The following is a 16457-nucleotide window of genomic DNA, read 5'->3' on the forward strand; positions in this document are numbered from 1 at the left end:
GGTTCAAGGTCCTTCCTGCAGCTTCCTTAAGCCTGGGAAAACAAAGATTTCATTGTTATGCTTTGTGCGCCCGTCTTCTAAGTAATAAAAGATAAAAAAAGCAAATACCCATTAAAATAAAATAAGTGCTAGATGCGTATTAAAGTGTTCATCCCAAATTAATTAAATTTAATTTTGATATTTGCAAACAATTTCCACGAATGCTATTGCAGGCATCTATTTACGTAGAATACCGAGTGGCAATAAAATTACTAGCCAAGCGATAACTTGTCAACAAAAAGATGAATAATTTCGAAAGAATTGAATAGAACTTCCGACATTACCGGAAGTGAGATCAATTTTCTTATTTTAAATGGAACACCATGCATATTTTTTCATTTTTGTGTTCTACAGATAGATTCAAGTAGCATTAATTGCTAGTGTCAAAAATTTGAGTATATCATTTTTCCTGGTCAACTTAAATTACCAACTAAAAACCAAACCAAACCAAAAAATTGGCAGAAACATATTTTTTTAATTTAGTATACTGAAAATTAGACTTTGTAGTATTTTTCCGGAAAAACTTCCAATAGCAACCCCCCCCCCCCCCCCTAAAAAGCGTTTTTATATATCTCAATTTTTTTTTGAGATATTTGCGATTTAAATTAAATCGTCAAAAAATATTTCAAAAAATAAATAAAAGTGTTTTTATCAATGTTTGTTTCGTCGGAAACAGTACATAGTCATTTTCATGGCCTCATTGTAAATATGTATTTTTCAGTAGGTGCCTTGCGCTTTGAATTAGTTTGACTTCTAAATTTAAATCGCAAATATCTACAAAAGTATTAGAGATACATAGAAAAGGTTTATATTAAAAATTATTCTAAACTTATTTATATAACATATCTAAATTTCAAAATAATTCAATTTTTTTTAAGAGTTATCGCTTGGCTTGTAAGTTCATTGACACCCGGTATAGTATGAAAAAGGCCAAAGAATATTGTATGTATATTTGCATATTATGTATTTATCCAAATAGTTTTGGTTAGTTAATTTCTTTATAACTCTATAAAATTAGGCAAACTGGTAAAGAGTTTCAAGCGTCCTTGTATTTAGCTCACTGAAATGATGGAATCTAATCAAAACTAACACCACTCTATGATGAAAAACCTGCGGTCAGATATTTTTTTGCAAATGAAACTTGTTATCTCGTTTAGTGGGGCCTGGTCCGGTTCTGCTCTCCGTTAAAATAGAAAGTTGTTGCCACACTGTTAATCGAACAGTACCGTTTGTTTTCTTTTATATTCACGATGTGTTATAACACTGCTCGCACCGTTTAGTGCGCTGTCGACAAATCGGTCTCCTTAATACTGATGGTAAAAATAGGTATACCATACAAACGAAACTGTAAAAGCATAAACGCTTCAGGATATATTTTATTGCTGTAAAACTATACGAATAAATCACCAATAACCGGGAAGAAAAGGGAGAAGTACGCTTTGCGAAAATATTAATGTACAAAATAAAATGGTGTACCGACCGCTCACTAAATAGTAACCAAAACAATGTGAATGATGCATTATAATTATACACTTGGACGCCATGCCTGCCCAGCGTTGCCATATTTATTACAAATTCTAAGCAGATTTCCTATTGCGCTACGGTAATCTTATTGATTAGTTTTCGTAAACTTTTTTCCGAGACTATTTCCGAAACATATTTTTTGCTTTTCTAATAATAATCGTCATTTCCTTAAAAACGCTGCAAAAGCTGCCTCAAAATACACCATCATTGACCGAAACCGTAGAAATGACTATTAACTAGCTTTTACTGGATATTTTCTTCATCGGCATTTGAATCGCCCAGCAGTTAACTCGATACAGATATTATGTGATATTTACTGTGTCTAGAAGAAAAAACAAGCAAAGTTTGACATGAAACTGAGATAATTAATATCTATTACTTCTAATCGATTTTGTTTAGTTTAATGTTTGCAATTTTACATTCACCTGAACTATATTTTATATAATTTATATTTTAATTTGCTGCTTTACTGCGCGAAGCGAGTTTCATCAGAAAACTTTTATCTGCGGTGCACCTAGATTACCGAGAACATGCGATTCCTTAACAGCGTCACTAACTGAAAAGTTGGAGATTTGGAAAATACTTCAGCTGTCAGCACCAAATGATACGCGATAATTGGAATTGATGTTTGCCCCCCAAGGTTTCAAAATCAATTTGCTACGGTTCTGTAGTAGATTCATTGAGTATATTTTGATTGTACTACTATCAAAAACACTAATCAAATACGTAGGCTTATATCTCCAAATATAATACTTACCGTGCGCTAGATAATTACATTCGCGCGTAAGTGTCCCAATTAATGTCAAATGTGAGTGAGGTACGGTGATTTTTTGGTAATTTGTGAATAGTCTTTTCATAATTGTTCTGCGAATGGAACGACGAGAAGCGTTAATATTCAGAGAATTAAAAATTAGTGATATTTATTTCTGATCAGTGAGAAAAGTGCTGAAGTTTACAAATTTTTCGATTGCTTGGGAAAAAATAAAAACACATGTTTGTTTTCTAAGATTTTAAGTATACATAGCTATTTAATAGGTAACTTTAGCGCTGTAAACAAACAATATACAGAGAATTGAAATTTTAATCCAATCAATGCTGAAAAAATTTTTTTTTTAGAAAAAAGCAGCTAAAATTTTTACAAATATATTATCCTGCTCACAAAATTCTCGATAATGACGAAACGCAGTTTTCAATAATTGAGATTTCCAAGTATCTATTAATCAATATTTTTGAATTTTTGTAAGCGTAACGTTCAAGGACAATATTCATAATCGATTTTTTAATTTGTACCCGCGCAATAATCACCTAAAACGGGGAATGTTTGTTCATTTGGTCATTAGTAGTTCATTTTCCGCGTTTTAAATCCGCGAAGCGCCATCTCGTGACGATTTAGTTTTGGCAACATTGATTAGGAGCCCCAAAATTTGTCTCAGTACTTCGTAAAATTTGCATTACTAATTGAAAGTTGAAGTAAGGTTTCAACATTATTTCCAATATATTTTCACGTTTGCTTATGTCGAAAATAAACTTAAAAAACATATAAGAAGCACGGGAAACCGCAAAATAAAGACAATACGATCCTGCGTTAAACAAACCATAGTCATCGCAAATACATAACAGATAAAACAGAATCGTTGGATTTCTAGCACATTACTCACTGCGTATGCCATTAAACTAGTTAAATACCGCACATCCTAGCGATACGAGTCACAATGCGCGGCAAAAAAATAAATAATTTGTTATATAAATTATTACCGGGAAAATATATTCGTTTTTGTATTTGACTGCATTTTGCGATATCATTTTCAGAGCGTAAATGATTTTAGATAACGCGGACAGGTATGTAGACAGATAAAATAACTTTTAAGATTGCGTTATGTATTTGAAACTGTTTTGCATAGTACCAGAATGTACGAACGCAAAATTTATGTATAAACCAAAAAATATCCTCCCGTTCGACGAATCATGACCGAATTAAATGTTTTATAATTCTAGTAACCAGAAAAACATTATTGCACTAACTCCTAGTTAACATAAATCGGCGATTCATTAATTTGCAATTAAACATGGCGGTGAATTACTTGCTTAAAAATTATTTCATCTACCTGAGGTTGTTCATATCTGTCAAAGTTTGGAAAATAAATAATTATGTCAGTGAAAATCTACCTCACCACGAGACAGGCAATTTGCAAATGCGAAATCAATCAGAAAATTAATCGATTGTTTCATATTAAAATTTTAACGAAAAAAATCATTACTGTTAATCACTAAATTTTAGATAAACGAATTGAATTAATTCAAAGAAGTTGAGTGAGTTCATTTTTGCGCCTAGTTAACATACTACTAACTATGACGGTAATTTTCATTTTTGTTTTAATTTAACCAAGTTGGAGTAAAGTTGAAATGATATAGCAAAAGTAAGTTTTAATACTATTAATTGTAGCGTTCTAGTTCTAAACAGTTCAACACACTAACAAACTAACCTAGACTATCATAACTACCAAAATTGACGGGATACTTCTCTTAATTTTCCATCATTCCAAATTGTTTGAAATTGATTAAAATTTGACGTTTATGTTTATTGAAATGTGTTCATTTTTACTTCCAAGGTATTACCAACTATATAGTCGAATATAGAATGAATCTGAGCCTGGAAAATGAAGCTCTCAACAGATTATGTGGTTCACCATTCTGGGTACGTTTCGCATGATGATAGTATTTAAAAGAACGCAAAACTAACGGAAAAGCATTTTTTTTGCAGAACTCGTCACTTTCGTGGGATACCAACGACCCAGACTTCACCAAATGTTTCGAGAAAACGGTGCTAGTGTGGATTCCGTGTGTGTTTTTGTGGATTTTCTCGCCCTTGGAAGTGTATTACATAAAAAATAGCAAAGACCGGGACATACCATGGAACTGGAAAAACTCGTTGAAGTTCTTAGCGACCGCCTTGCTATGCGCGAATTGCTTAAGCGATCTAATAGTCAACGCCGATGCAGCTTACGGACCCCCAGTGAATACATATACGCCGCTAGTGAAATTGGCATCTTTTGTAAGTAAGCTCGTCGAATGGGAGTCAAATATTATTGGCGTGTTCACGTTCTAAGGAAAAACTGAACAACATAGAACATAGAAAGGCCTTAATAATCAATGAAAAATGCGTGGGTAGTGGAATGCAAGCTGAAATTTTATTTTAACAAGTAAAATCACATTAAATTTAATATTTGCGGATAATCAAAATTGCAAAAGTTTATTAGGCAACAAGTTTGACAAAAGCCATTTTACTCACGAGTTTTTTTTTCACGACACGAGCCAATACTTCGTACTATAAAATACCTGATGCACTGATCAAACGAGCCAAAGGTGTCGCATTAACACGTCACTTTCATTAGTCACGGACGCCAGCCACTTATCCTTTCTTATCCTTAACTTTAGTTTCGAGTTTGGGAACGAACGGATGGCAGAATTTAGTATTTTGAATATTGTCCGCACGCTTCTATTAAAGCAGAAAGAAAAACTTCAACTAAAATTTGTTATCATTTCGTTAATTGAAAATAAGAGCCAGAAGTTGTCAGGGAAAAGGAGCAATAAAAAGTGTCAACAAAAGAGGGAACTGAAAATTGCTTAACCAAAAAACCCTGCCCTCTAAACAAACAAATACGGGAGTACTCTCTACAACTTTTTCATTTTCCCTCGACATAATGCTCTATCTTCAATAATTTTTTCTACAATAATTTAAATCTATTACATTCTAGTCAGTCTGCGAAATTTATCAATACTACTTATATCGTAAAACTAGCAGTACCATGTCTATCAATAATAAAAAGTCACTTGCCCGAAAATACGGCTATATCAACTCCGAAACCGTAACGAATATCCAAAATAACGCAATACTTCGTAGAAGTAATCCACAAACTATCATGAATATCTCTTAGCGCCACTTCAACACGCGTATGACCGTCATTATTATGTAAAGGTGAATAAGACACCTGCGTTGCCCTCGACGCCAAGAATTACGAAAGCGTTTTCAAATGGTTAGCTCGTAGACCGCTTCCTAATATGTTTAAAGCAATATTCTTCTTTCAAAAATGGCTGAATTGTTATAGTGCCTAGCGCCGCGAATATTAAGTTTTGTTTTTGCATTTGCGTGTGTACAAGATAAGAACAAAAAACAAATGTTAAAATACGTTATCTTCCCACTTTTACTTTTTAAGGATTTGTCGGGCTGGGGTTGAAAATGGATTTATCGGTGATCCCATTAAGAAATTTAGTTATGCAGAATTTAGAGATTTGATCTTCGAATGAAACCACGAAAAACATCTTCGATACTAATAATTTACTATTAATTACGATTAACAAGTGATAAAGAGTAATCATATTTTTTCAAAATCTTTGATTGCGCACACAATTTAATTTTGCAAAATTATACATGTACTTAAGTTCCGATTTCTATCAAATTCTAATCAGCGATGAGGTCGAAAAGGAAATACTTTATAATGTGCTACCGAATTTGATATAATCATTGGACGCGACCTTGCAGATAACGTTACGCCATTTCTCGCTCAATTGGTGCAATAACAAACGATTGTTTCACCAAATCCGCTTTGAAATGTTTATTTTTCACGATTTTTCATATTTCTAACAATCGTCAATTTCCATTCTCATAATTAAAAATTTTCTTTCCTTCAAAATAGCTTATTACTCAAAAAGCGCTATTTTAGGCGCGAGTTTGATGTTGTATGAGCAGAGTGAGTTTTTAAGAAACGAGTGACTGAACGTGTTAGCATATACCGAGGCACATACCATACTTTTTCTACCACCAATAGTACGACATGTGACGTGACCATCGGAACTAGCAAATCTACCCAAAAACATCCGATCGCTTCAAACGTGAAACGTCACTCCCGAACGTGGACAACCAAGCTGACGTGGTCAATTAGCAGTGGCCACATTTGAAGATCTTTATTAATATTAATATTTTCTGCTGAACAGTATCAATTTCACTAAAAAACTTTTACTTACTGTACATATGCTTCTTGCTTTTTAACAATTCTATGATTGATTTACAACTTTTTCTATGGCTCTAGTTGTTACTAGCTTTACGATATTGCTAATTGCGATAAAATATTCATCAAGAAAATGTCAGAAACCAGCTGACTAAAATGGTCAGTTTTTTTTCCTTAAATAGAGTTAATGTTTATATTCTTAATCTTGTTTATTTTTATAACTAGATTTTTCAACCAAAAAGTGTAGTTTTCAAACTATAAGACTAAACTTTTCAAAGTAGGTTATTACTACTGAGTTGTTCACTCAAACCCTTAATTAAAACTTAACTAAGTTGTTATACAAAACATTTTGTTAACAATATGTAGGTTCATGTTACCATTTTAAAATATTTTATGAAAGCTGTTTCGACATTAATTATATCCAAACCGGAGTTACAGGCGGCATCTTATTTATTGGAAACCAATAATTGGATTTTTACCTATTGCTACTATTTTATATAATATAATATTATATAATAACCATTTATCATTGTATCCTCTGTGGGTTGTGAGTTCTAAAATTCCTTTTAAAATTTTGAATCATGAACCCTCAAAGCTTATCTGCTCCATATCACGACGACACAAGAAATAAAATATTTTAAAAACACGCACAAACCTACACACACACTGGCACACTCTTAATACAATCGGCCAAAATCGATAGGGATGACGAAACTAATTTGATTTTTTTCTATTTTAGTATTCATGCAGCGAAACCACTGATCAATTTAACAAAAATGCGAATGAACTGACTGGTGTCTACAATAGACGCGACATTTTCTTTATATTACCGATTATGCAATTAAATTAATTAAATTAAGTGCTACATTTCACAGACCCATTACACCGAAGCTTTTCTTAACTCTTCCAATTCTACTCTTAACGCTACACTAGGATATAGATGCTAGAATTACGTCAAGAGTTTCTCGTTTCAGGCACTGGCGGGGACGCTCGCCTTCTACAACAAACGATATGGTTTACAAAGTTCGGGGTTGCTGTTTTTGTTTTGGTTTTTCACAGCGGTCCTTGCAACGTTTCAATTTCGCACGGAAATACGCACGGTCAAAAGGGAAGGGGCACCCGATGACCAATACGAGTACGTCAGTTACTTAGTCTACTACCCCCTAGTTGTGGCGATGTTTCTGCTCAACTGCTTCGGAGAGGGGACGCCCAGAGTTTACCAATACGCCAAAGCCAAGGTACGTGCACCTGAGGGCTTTTTAAAACTCGATCATTTTAACATACGGATTGCAGAAGAAGAATCCAGAGGACAGCTGCAGTTTTCCATCACGAATCACTTTCCTTTATTTGGACCCGATGCTGTTCAAGGGGTTCCGCAAACCGTTACAAGCGAAAGACATGTGGGACATGAGACCTGACGATTCGGCAGAGGCGATCGTGCCCGTTTTCGAGGGATATTTCAATAAGGCGTTGGCAAAAAGCAAAAAGTAATAACATTTAATAAAATACTTGAAAGCGGTAGCGACGAAACGCTCACATTTGACGACGTATTTCAGTATCGAGAAGGAGCAACGAGACAAAGTGTCTTATAAAGCAGACGGGAGCCGAGTTGAGTTTAAGAGACACTCCAAGCAGAAGACGGCCTCGTTTTTGCCTGCCCTCTGCAAAACCGTATATTTCCCCTTCTTGATTGGGTCTGCAGTTAAATTTATCGCTGACGTTACTCAGTTTGCCAATCCTCAAATATTGGGGTAAGATTTCACGAATGAACGATCTTCGCGCCTTATCCACCCAAAACTTTATATCGAAAAGAGATTGGACAAATCATAAAACTACTCGTTTCCACATTCTCTTGCTGACTGAATAAGGGGGGGTCAAAATAGTTGGGGTTTGGTTTCTCTTTTTCCAAAGTTCTTTTTTGACAATAAACTGATTTATCAGTCATGAGCCTGGTATACCACTTTCTAATCCAAACTTAAAGTTGAGAAAGACTTGATCTCACTCTTCAGTACAACATCAACAGAAATTATCAACAAAATTATCTGTCTATATTGTTGGTATTCATATTTCAGGCTCTTGATTGGATTCGTGGGCTCTGACGAACCTCGTTGGAGAGGCATTTTTTACGCTGTCTTAATGTTTATCGTGGCCTGTGTCCAGACACTCCTCCAAAACAAACAGTTCGACTTAATGTTCAAGGTGGGGATACGGACCAGGACCGCATTGACCGCGGCGATCTACAGGAAAGCTCTGAGGGTGTCAAACGTTGCCCGAAAGGAGAAGACTGCAGGTGAAATAGTGAACTTGATGGCCGTGGACGCCCAAAAGTTTCAGGACTTGGTGCTTTTTCTAAACTTGCTGTGGTCGTCTCCCTTTCAAATTTGCCTAGCCGTTTACTTTTTGTGGCAAGAGCTAGGACCGTCGATAATGGCGGGCTTAGCGGTCATGATACTGCTTATCCCGATCAACGGTTTTATAGTTAACAAAAATAAAAAACTTCAAATTAAGCAAATGAAAGACAAAGACGAGAGGGTGAAGCTTATGAACGAGATCCTGTCGGGGATAAAAATACTGAAGTTATACGCTTGGGAACCCAGTTTTGAACAACAGGTCATGAAAATCAGAAACAAGGAGGTCTCTACGTTGAGGAAAAGTGCATACCTTGATGCGTGCACCACTTTTATATGGAACTGTGCACCATTCATGGTAAAGATCTCTTTATTGTATTAGTTAATAATAATATAAGATTTAGACTGCTTTATCAAAAATTCTTGATGTCGGTCGGTGGGTTTTTCGATTTTTAGGCTTTATATTTGCGCTTAATGATTTCAATATATTTCATTTGATTTTTCAGGTATCTTGCGTTACGTTTGCGACATACGTGCTTATAGACGAAAGGAACGTACTAGACGCTGGCAAAGCTTTTGTCTCACTGTCGTTATTCAATATCCTTAGGATGCCGTTAAGTTTCCTTCCAATGACGATATCACAGTTGGTCCAGGTATGCGTTCCGATCGGTTATAGCGCAACTACAGATTTCTTATGCAATATCCAACACAATATTTCCAAACGCAGTATTTGGAAATTTTAAAAACAGCAAAACCTACTAGAAAATCAGCATTTCGTTAAATACTAATTAGAGAGGGTCGAAAATAATTAAAAAATAAATTTTGCAACTGTCTTTATGTGGTTGAAGTGGGGTTGATGAGTTTCTTGGATTTGCATTGTCTTTATTACTCTTTATTACTTCTCTTGAAATGAGCTTCCGGCGAATAAAGAAAATGGCTTGTCAGGTCACTTTTGAAAAACTATATGAATGCTGAATTATACGAGGTGCGACAGAAAAGTTATCAGACTGAACACTTTACGTGTGAACTGGCAACTCTGCGCTGTTGTCAGTGGTAGAGCACGTGTATCATTATCCTCTCATAGCTCAGTGCGAATTTCAACTCCTTCCGTTAATCATAATTGCTTGCGAAGTGATTTTTTAGTTGTGTCGTTAGCTTAGAGAACCGGCAAGTATTACGTTTGAACATTCAACTTTTTCGCTAGCACAAATTATTTTTGTATTTATGTTTGGAAAAATAAAAACTTCGCTAAATAAAAAATCAGTCATCACTTTGCTGCCACACCTCATATCAGGACCAACCACCTTTTACTTTCAGACATGGGTGTCCGTAAAACGATTGAACGGTTTTTTCAACGCCGAAGACCTCGACGAAAACTCCGTCTCCCACGACCCAAACGAAAGTAAGGAACGAGACTTGCGGAAAAATATAAATTTAATTTCATTCCGCATTTAGCCGATCCTCTTGTGATCGAAAACGGAACGTTCAGCTGGGGCGAAGGACCGGTGCTGAAGGATATCAATATCCGCGTCGCCAATCGTTCGTTGACCGCCGTGGTCGGTGCCGTGGGGGCGGGAAAAAGCAGTTTGATTTCCGTGCTGTTAGGAGAAATGGAGAAAATCCGAGGGCACGTCAACACGCTGGGATCGGTGGCATACGTGCCACAGCAAGCGTGGATCCAAAACGCCACCGTTCAAGACAACATCACGTTCGGCGAGGAATTCGATAAAATCCGATACCAAAAGGTAATCGAGGCGTGCGCGCTCAAACCGGACTTTGAAATGTTGGCGAACGGCGATCAGACAGAAATCGGAGAGAAAGGGATAAATCTATCGGGAGGTCAGAAACAGAGAATAAGCTTGGCTAGGGCGGTATATTACGACGCTGACGTGTACCTCTTGGACGATCCTTTGAGCGCAGTAGATTCGCACGTGGGGAAACACATCTTCGACCACCTACTGAGTCCTACGGGATTGCTGAGAAACAAGACGAGAGTGTTGGTGACGCACGCGGTCACCTACCTTCCGCAAACCGATAAGATTATAGTGCTCAAAGATGGCGAGGTGTCGGAAACGGGAACTTACAAAGAACTATTGAAGAGGAAGGGCGCGTTTGCCGAATTTCTGATACAGCATATCTCGGAAGGTGTCGACGACGAGGAAGGTAAGGCGAACTCCTTAAAAGCTTTTTAAAATGGTGGCAAAATTCACATTTTTCGTTACGGACCCTTCAGTATAAAATTCTTCGTTTGGGAAAACCAATCGTCATATACAATATGAAGATAAATTTAAAATGGATTGTTAACATTAAAATAGCAATACTCAGTAAACTTAAATAGGTTTTATTAATATTTTGAGATGTAGTTGGGATAAATATAAATAACAATACATGACACTTTCAAGCAAAATAATGTTTAAAATTCCATAGTGAGTGTAGTGTGTAACTCTTCTTGTCCTGCTTTCCTGCTAGTGTTTCGATTGATTCACCCTTCTACGTACATATTCTCCATTAGGTGATAAGTTTAATGAGTGCAAGATAGTAGAATAACTTGTATGCGGAGGTTTTTAGCAACTGATCTTTTAATTTTTCAAAGAAACTTTCACAGGCTACTGTAATACTTTTTACAAAACTTCTGTATTCCTCCTACGTCGGTTTTCGTGGCAGGTAGAAACATGAGCAGCGGTTAAGATTGTTAGGTTGTTTATAGAGTTCTATAGACTCTCGGATTTTTCGAAAAATCAGTCATCCGAGACGGTGTTTATGCCACTCATTTAACTAAACCCCCTCAAACAATATATAAGCAAGTACAGAATAAAATGCGAGCCAGTTTCAGTTAAGCTCTGAAGAAGCCAACACGATCATTGGCGAAACGTCAGCAAGTTCGACTCAGCAAAAACCGACGCAGGAGGAATCCAGAACTTTTGTAAAAAGTATTACAGCCCATTTTTTATTGTCTTGTCAAAAAAATTGGATCTTACGAAAGATAGACCAACCTGTTATTAATGCTGCATTGAACGTTCATGTTCAAGTCATTTTTTTCATCCAAAACCAAACCATAATTTAGACCACTTCACCATGTCAACAACCTAAATACTTCAAACTATTCCAAAGTTTTCGTGATTTACTAATTAGTTGAAAAGAGTAGGTGCAGCGTGGTGACCTTGGGGAACACCCGACAAAATATCACTCGATTATTACGAGGCGATCGAATGCGAATATATCAACTTATTTGCCTATATTATTGCAGAACTGCAAGAAATTGAAGACCAACTTGTCGAAACTCCCCTGACAGAAGACTTGAAGCGGACGATAAGCCGCCAACGGTCCAAGGTGTCGGAATCTCATTCGGACACGGGCTCAAATCAAGGGCTAAACGGCTTCGTTCGAACAAAATCCACAGAGAGTTTGCGCAGTGGCAAAAGCATTAAAAGAAAACCAAGCCGAGCCGAGTCGATCAAACCGGCGGAAAAGAAAGAAAGAGGAAAACTAATAGAGGCGGAAAAAATGGAAACTGGCAAAGTGAAATTGAGCGTGTACACTTATTACCTTGGTGCCATAGGCGGGTTCCTTATTTCCGCGAGCACTTTCTTCAACGCAGGTTTTCAGGGCTTCGGTATAGGTTCGAACCTCTGGCTGGGACGATGGTCCGAAGACACAAACATGGTGGTCAATGGGACGGTGGACACCGGTTTAAGAGATATGTACCTCGGGATATACGCGCTGCTGGGTATATGTCAAGGTAAGAACTATAACGAAACAAGTTAATGAGGCTAAGCTCACAAACTGAAGAGATTTGGTTGAGGATTCAGTTGCATTGGCATTTTCTACTTTTCAGCAATTTCAATATTCGCTTCCAATATTTGCTTCGCCTACGGTACAATGAACGCAGCGGTGAAACTTCACAACCTCGTTTTGAGCAACGTGATGCGTTTGCCGATGTCATTTTTCGATGTAACTCCGTCCGGACGGATCCTTGGACGGTTCTCGAGCGACATAATAGGAGTCGATCTCAGGCTGCCGATGAATTTCAACGTTTTCTTTCTTAACTCGATAAAGGTACTGTCTGATATTTCTTAGGCTTCCTTATTTAGGGAAACCAGAAAAATTAAAATTTGGAAACCTTGAATCAGGTCATCGGTACACTGTTCGTGATTTGCTACACGACTCCGCTCTTCGCAGTAGTGATAATTCCGATTGCCGTACTTTACCTCCTCATCCAGAGGTATTACGTTGCCACTTCGCGCCAATTGAAACGCCTAGAGTCCGTATCAAGATCTCCCATCTACTCTCACTTCGGCGAAACGATCACCGGCACGCACGTCATCAGAGCGTACAAGCAACAAGACCGTTTCATTAAAGACTCTGATTGGAAAGTTGACCTGAACCAAATGTGCGTCTATCCGAGCATGAGCTCCAACAGGTGGCTCGGGGTACGATTGGAGATGATCGGTAATTCGATCATATTCTTCGCTGCACTCTTTGCGGTACTCGGAAGCGATCTGATGCCGGCATTGGTCGGTTTATCTGTTAGTTATTCGATGCAGGTAACGCTTCAGTAAGGACAAACTCGATCCATAGAGCTACTAGATATATAGAGGCCGTGCATATTCTGAATTCTGATTTCGAGTGGTTTCAAAACTTGCTTTCCACCAACAAATATTTTGTCAAAATGTGCACAGTTAGGGGTATGGAAATGGCTTCTTAGAACGAAAATTGCATTTTACGGTTTTTATTTATACAGATACATATAAATTGCTTTTGAACGGATTATCCAAGGGTGGTCATTAACATACAATGCAACAAGATTATAACTATTAACGTAATAATCTTGTTGCATTGTATGTTAATGACCACCCTTGGATAACCCGTTCAAAAGCAATTGATCATTTTCTAATATCTATGAACAGACCATACAAGTAGACTTCACAAACAACACAACTAAAAGCACTGAGACTGCCAACCAATCGGTCGATATTACGTATATTAAACAATCATTCTGTTCCAAGGACTACGGATGCTACAGTTGGAACGTTGGATTGGAATAGAAAACGAAGAAAAATCTGCATTAATAATGTTTCTATTGAACTCGATCAATGGAGTTTCAAATCAATCATATTCCATTCCAAAGCGCATAAGAGAATCATACAAAATTACAAAAGTTTGTCGATCCATTTCTACAATATTTGTAATATGATTCCTAAATATAAGTTGCGCATCAAATAAAGCACGCAAGTCCCTACAGACGTGTGTTCATAAAAGCACTTTTTAACCTTGAGTTGCTAACTATTTTTCTTTAACCACAGATAGCTTAGATCTGTTTGGGATAACATTATGTCTGCTGGAGTAAAAATTGTTTTAACTAACAATAAATGAGATGCATTAATAACACTACGAATATCGTTTTTGTTGCTTCATTAGAGATGAAATTATATATTCTAACAATGTGAACTCTGTCTTCCCGATAACTTCTAAGTCAGGCTCCTATTATCTAATAGCTATATGAATCAATAGAACCGGAAGTAAAACGCAACGATTATTTCTATGTAGATTACTCAAACGTTGAACTGGTTGGTAAGAATGACGTCAGACGTCGAGACTAACATCGTTGCGGTCGAGCGTATCAAAGAATATGGGGAGATTCCCCAGGAAGCGGCGTGGGAAATTCCGAACAAAACTCCGAAAAGGAGTTGGCCGGACGATGGTGCGGTGAACTTTCGCGACTACTCGGTGAGATACAGGCCGGGTTTAGATTTGGTACTCAAAGGAGTGAACTTCCAAGTTGGAGGCGGCGAGAAAATTGGTATTGTCGGGAGGACAGGTGCCGGCAAGTCTAGCCTCACGCTTTCGTTGTTCAGGTATGTTTCGATGCACCAAATGGCTTAACGCGTCAGATATTATCATTCATGTTTCAGAATTATAGAAGCAGCAGCAGGTAAAATCGCCATAGATGACGTGGACATTTCGGAAATCGGTCTGCATTCTCTCAGGTCGAGGCTAACCATTATACCCCAAGACGCCATACTTTTCTCTGGATCTCTCCGAATGAACCTCGATCCATTTGATAACCACACCGATGATGAGGTGTGGAAAGCACTGGAGTTGGCACATCTCAAGCCGTTTGTTAAAGGTAACACAAAGTACTAAACATTATCACTGACAAGAAGGGATAGGAATACTTACCGTAATTTTTAAAATAACATTATAGAAACTAATAACCTTATTTTAACAAAAGGCAATAACAACATTCATTTCACACAAATTAATACGCCTCGAAGATTATTCGTAAAAGTAAAACATCTGATATTTCAAATTTGCTACTCTTCTGCACCTTCTAGTATTTAATTATCGTTTTGTACCGTGGTTAAGTAATTTTGTTTATATTCTTTAGGATTAGCGGCTGGACTAGCTCACAAGATAACGGAAGGAGGAGATAATTTGTCGGTGGGGCAGAGACAACTGATATGTCTCGCTAGGGCACTATTGAGGAAAACTAAAGTGCTTATACTTGACGAGGCTACTGCCGCGGTCGATTTAGAAACGGACGATCTAATTCAAAAAACTATTCGGACTGAATTTGCTAAATCTACGGTTATAACAATAGCACATAGACTGAACACCATTATGGATTCGGACAGGATCTTGGTGTTGGACAAGGGCCAGATTGCGGAATTTGATACACCAGCAAGTTTGCTAGAGAACAAAGGCTCTATATTTTATGGAATGTGTAAAGATGCAGGTCTAGCTGGATAAAATTTAATCAACAATTTTACAATAACTAAATGATTTATTTTATAAGGAAGTAATAAGCCAAGTAAATTAAAATATGGACATTTTTTATTACCCACTCACTACATTATTTCATTTATTTTAGCTACTTTATCAGCCAAAATGTGAACTTGTCAACCAGCTTCATTTTATATTTATTTATTTATATTAAGACCGTCACAATTTATACATTCGATAAGATTAATGTCATCATACGAAAATTTCAAACTCGTAGCAGATGCAATATGTACACAAAGCAACTAGGAGTACCTAAAGGAGACCAGACAAGCACTATACCTCAAAAATCCACCAATCAAAATGCCTTACTCAGTCCCCATAAAAATTATAAAAAGCAAACATTGCTTTTAGGGGATAAAAGTAATTTTAGTCAATAACTCTACAAACTAAATAGAGTAAAAGGACTGCTGTGTTCTAGAAAACTTATCAAATTAACTGAAACGCTCAATACTATATACTGTTAGAAAGCCTCAGAGAAAAAAAATGTTTTTTAGGGTTTAATTTTTATTTTTAGTAAATTTTGAAATGTATAAAAAATAACGGCTTCCTGCCACTGTAAATTTTAAATGCAGCTCATACATAAAAAAAATGTCAGTCGCTTACAGTAATAAAGATCAGTAAAAATCTGGCTTAGGAAAATTATGTTGCTGTACAGTTCATGGGAAACATTTTTTAATTCTCTGTTGTGTGAATTTGTGTAATTTCCAGATTACATTAACTATATACCAGCTTAATAAAAAATATGGAAAGAAGCTTA

At 36.7% G+C, this 16457-nt stretch overlaps 2 protein-coding genes across 2 annotated transcripts in view; one reads left to right on the forward strand and one right to left on the reverse strand.

Annotated features, from left to right (window-relative positions):
- LOC132702769 (PIH1 domain-containing protein 1) overlaps positions 1 to 16457 on the reverse strand; it is a 36190-nt gene that overhangs the window by 18916 nt on the left and 817 nt on the right. The gene's annotated exons all lie outside the window — the stretch shown is intronic.
- Positions 3225 to 16441, forward strand: LOC132702766 (multidrug resistance-associated protein 1-like). Its single transcript, XM_060671522.1, has 16 exons — positions 3225 to 3402; positions 4173 to 4258; positions 4325 to 4615; positions 7544 to 7807; positions 7863 to 8056; positions 8126 to 8320; positions 8642 to 9275; positions 9424 to 9570; positions 10235 to 10319; positions 10373 to 11080; positions 12165 to 12656; positions 12753 to 12973; positions 13048 to 13461; positions 14465 to 14772; positions 14830 to 15044; positions 15306 to 16441. The coding sequence occupies exons 2-16, from the start codon at positions 4202 to 4204 to the stop codon at positions 15665 to 15667; spliced, it is 4587 nt and encodes a 1528-aa protein (XP_060527505.1). The 5' UTR covers positions 3225 to 3402; positions 4173 to 4201; the 3' UTR covers positions 15668 to 16441.

The sequence above is a fragment of the Cylas formicarius genome, unplaced genomic scaffold, assembly GCF_029955315.1.
Source record: "Cylas formicarius isolate icCylForm1 unplaced genomic scaffold, icCylForm1.1 PGA_scaffold_6__28_contigs__length_40554024, whole genome shotgun sequence".
NCBI classification, from domain to species: domain Eukaryota; kingdom Metazoa; phylum Arthropoda; class Insecta; order Coleoptera; family Brentidae; genus Cylas; species Cylas formicarius.

Excerpts from the sequence above, each read along its gene's own strand:
- LOC132702766 (XM_060671522.1), top strand. The coding sequence starts at position 4,202 with ATGAATCTGAGCCTGGAAAATGAAGCTCTCAACAGATTATGTGGTTCA. Across the intron at positions 4,259-4,324 it reads TATGTGGTTCACCATTCTGG|AACTCGTCACTTTCGTGGGA; the intron begins GTACGTTTCGCA and ends TTTTTTTTGCAG. Across the intron at positions 12,974-13,047 it reads TCTTTCTTAACTCGATAAAG|GTCATCGGTACACTGTTCGT; the intron begins GTACTGTCTGAT and ends ACCTTGAATCAG.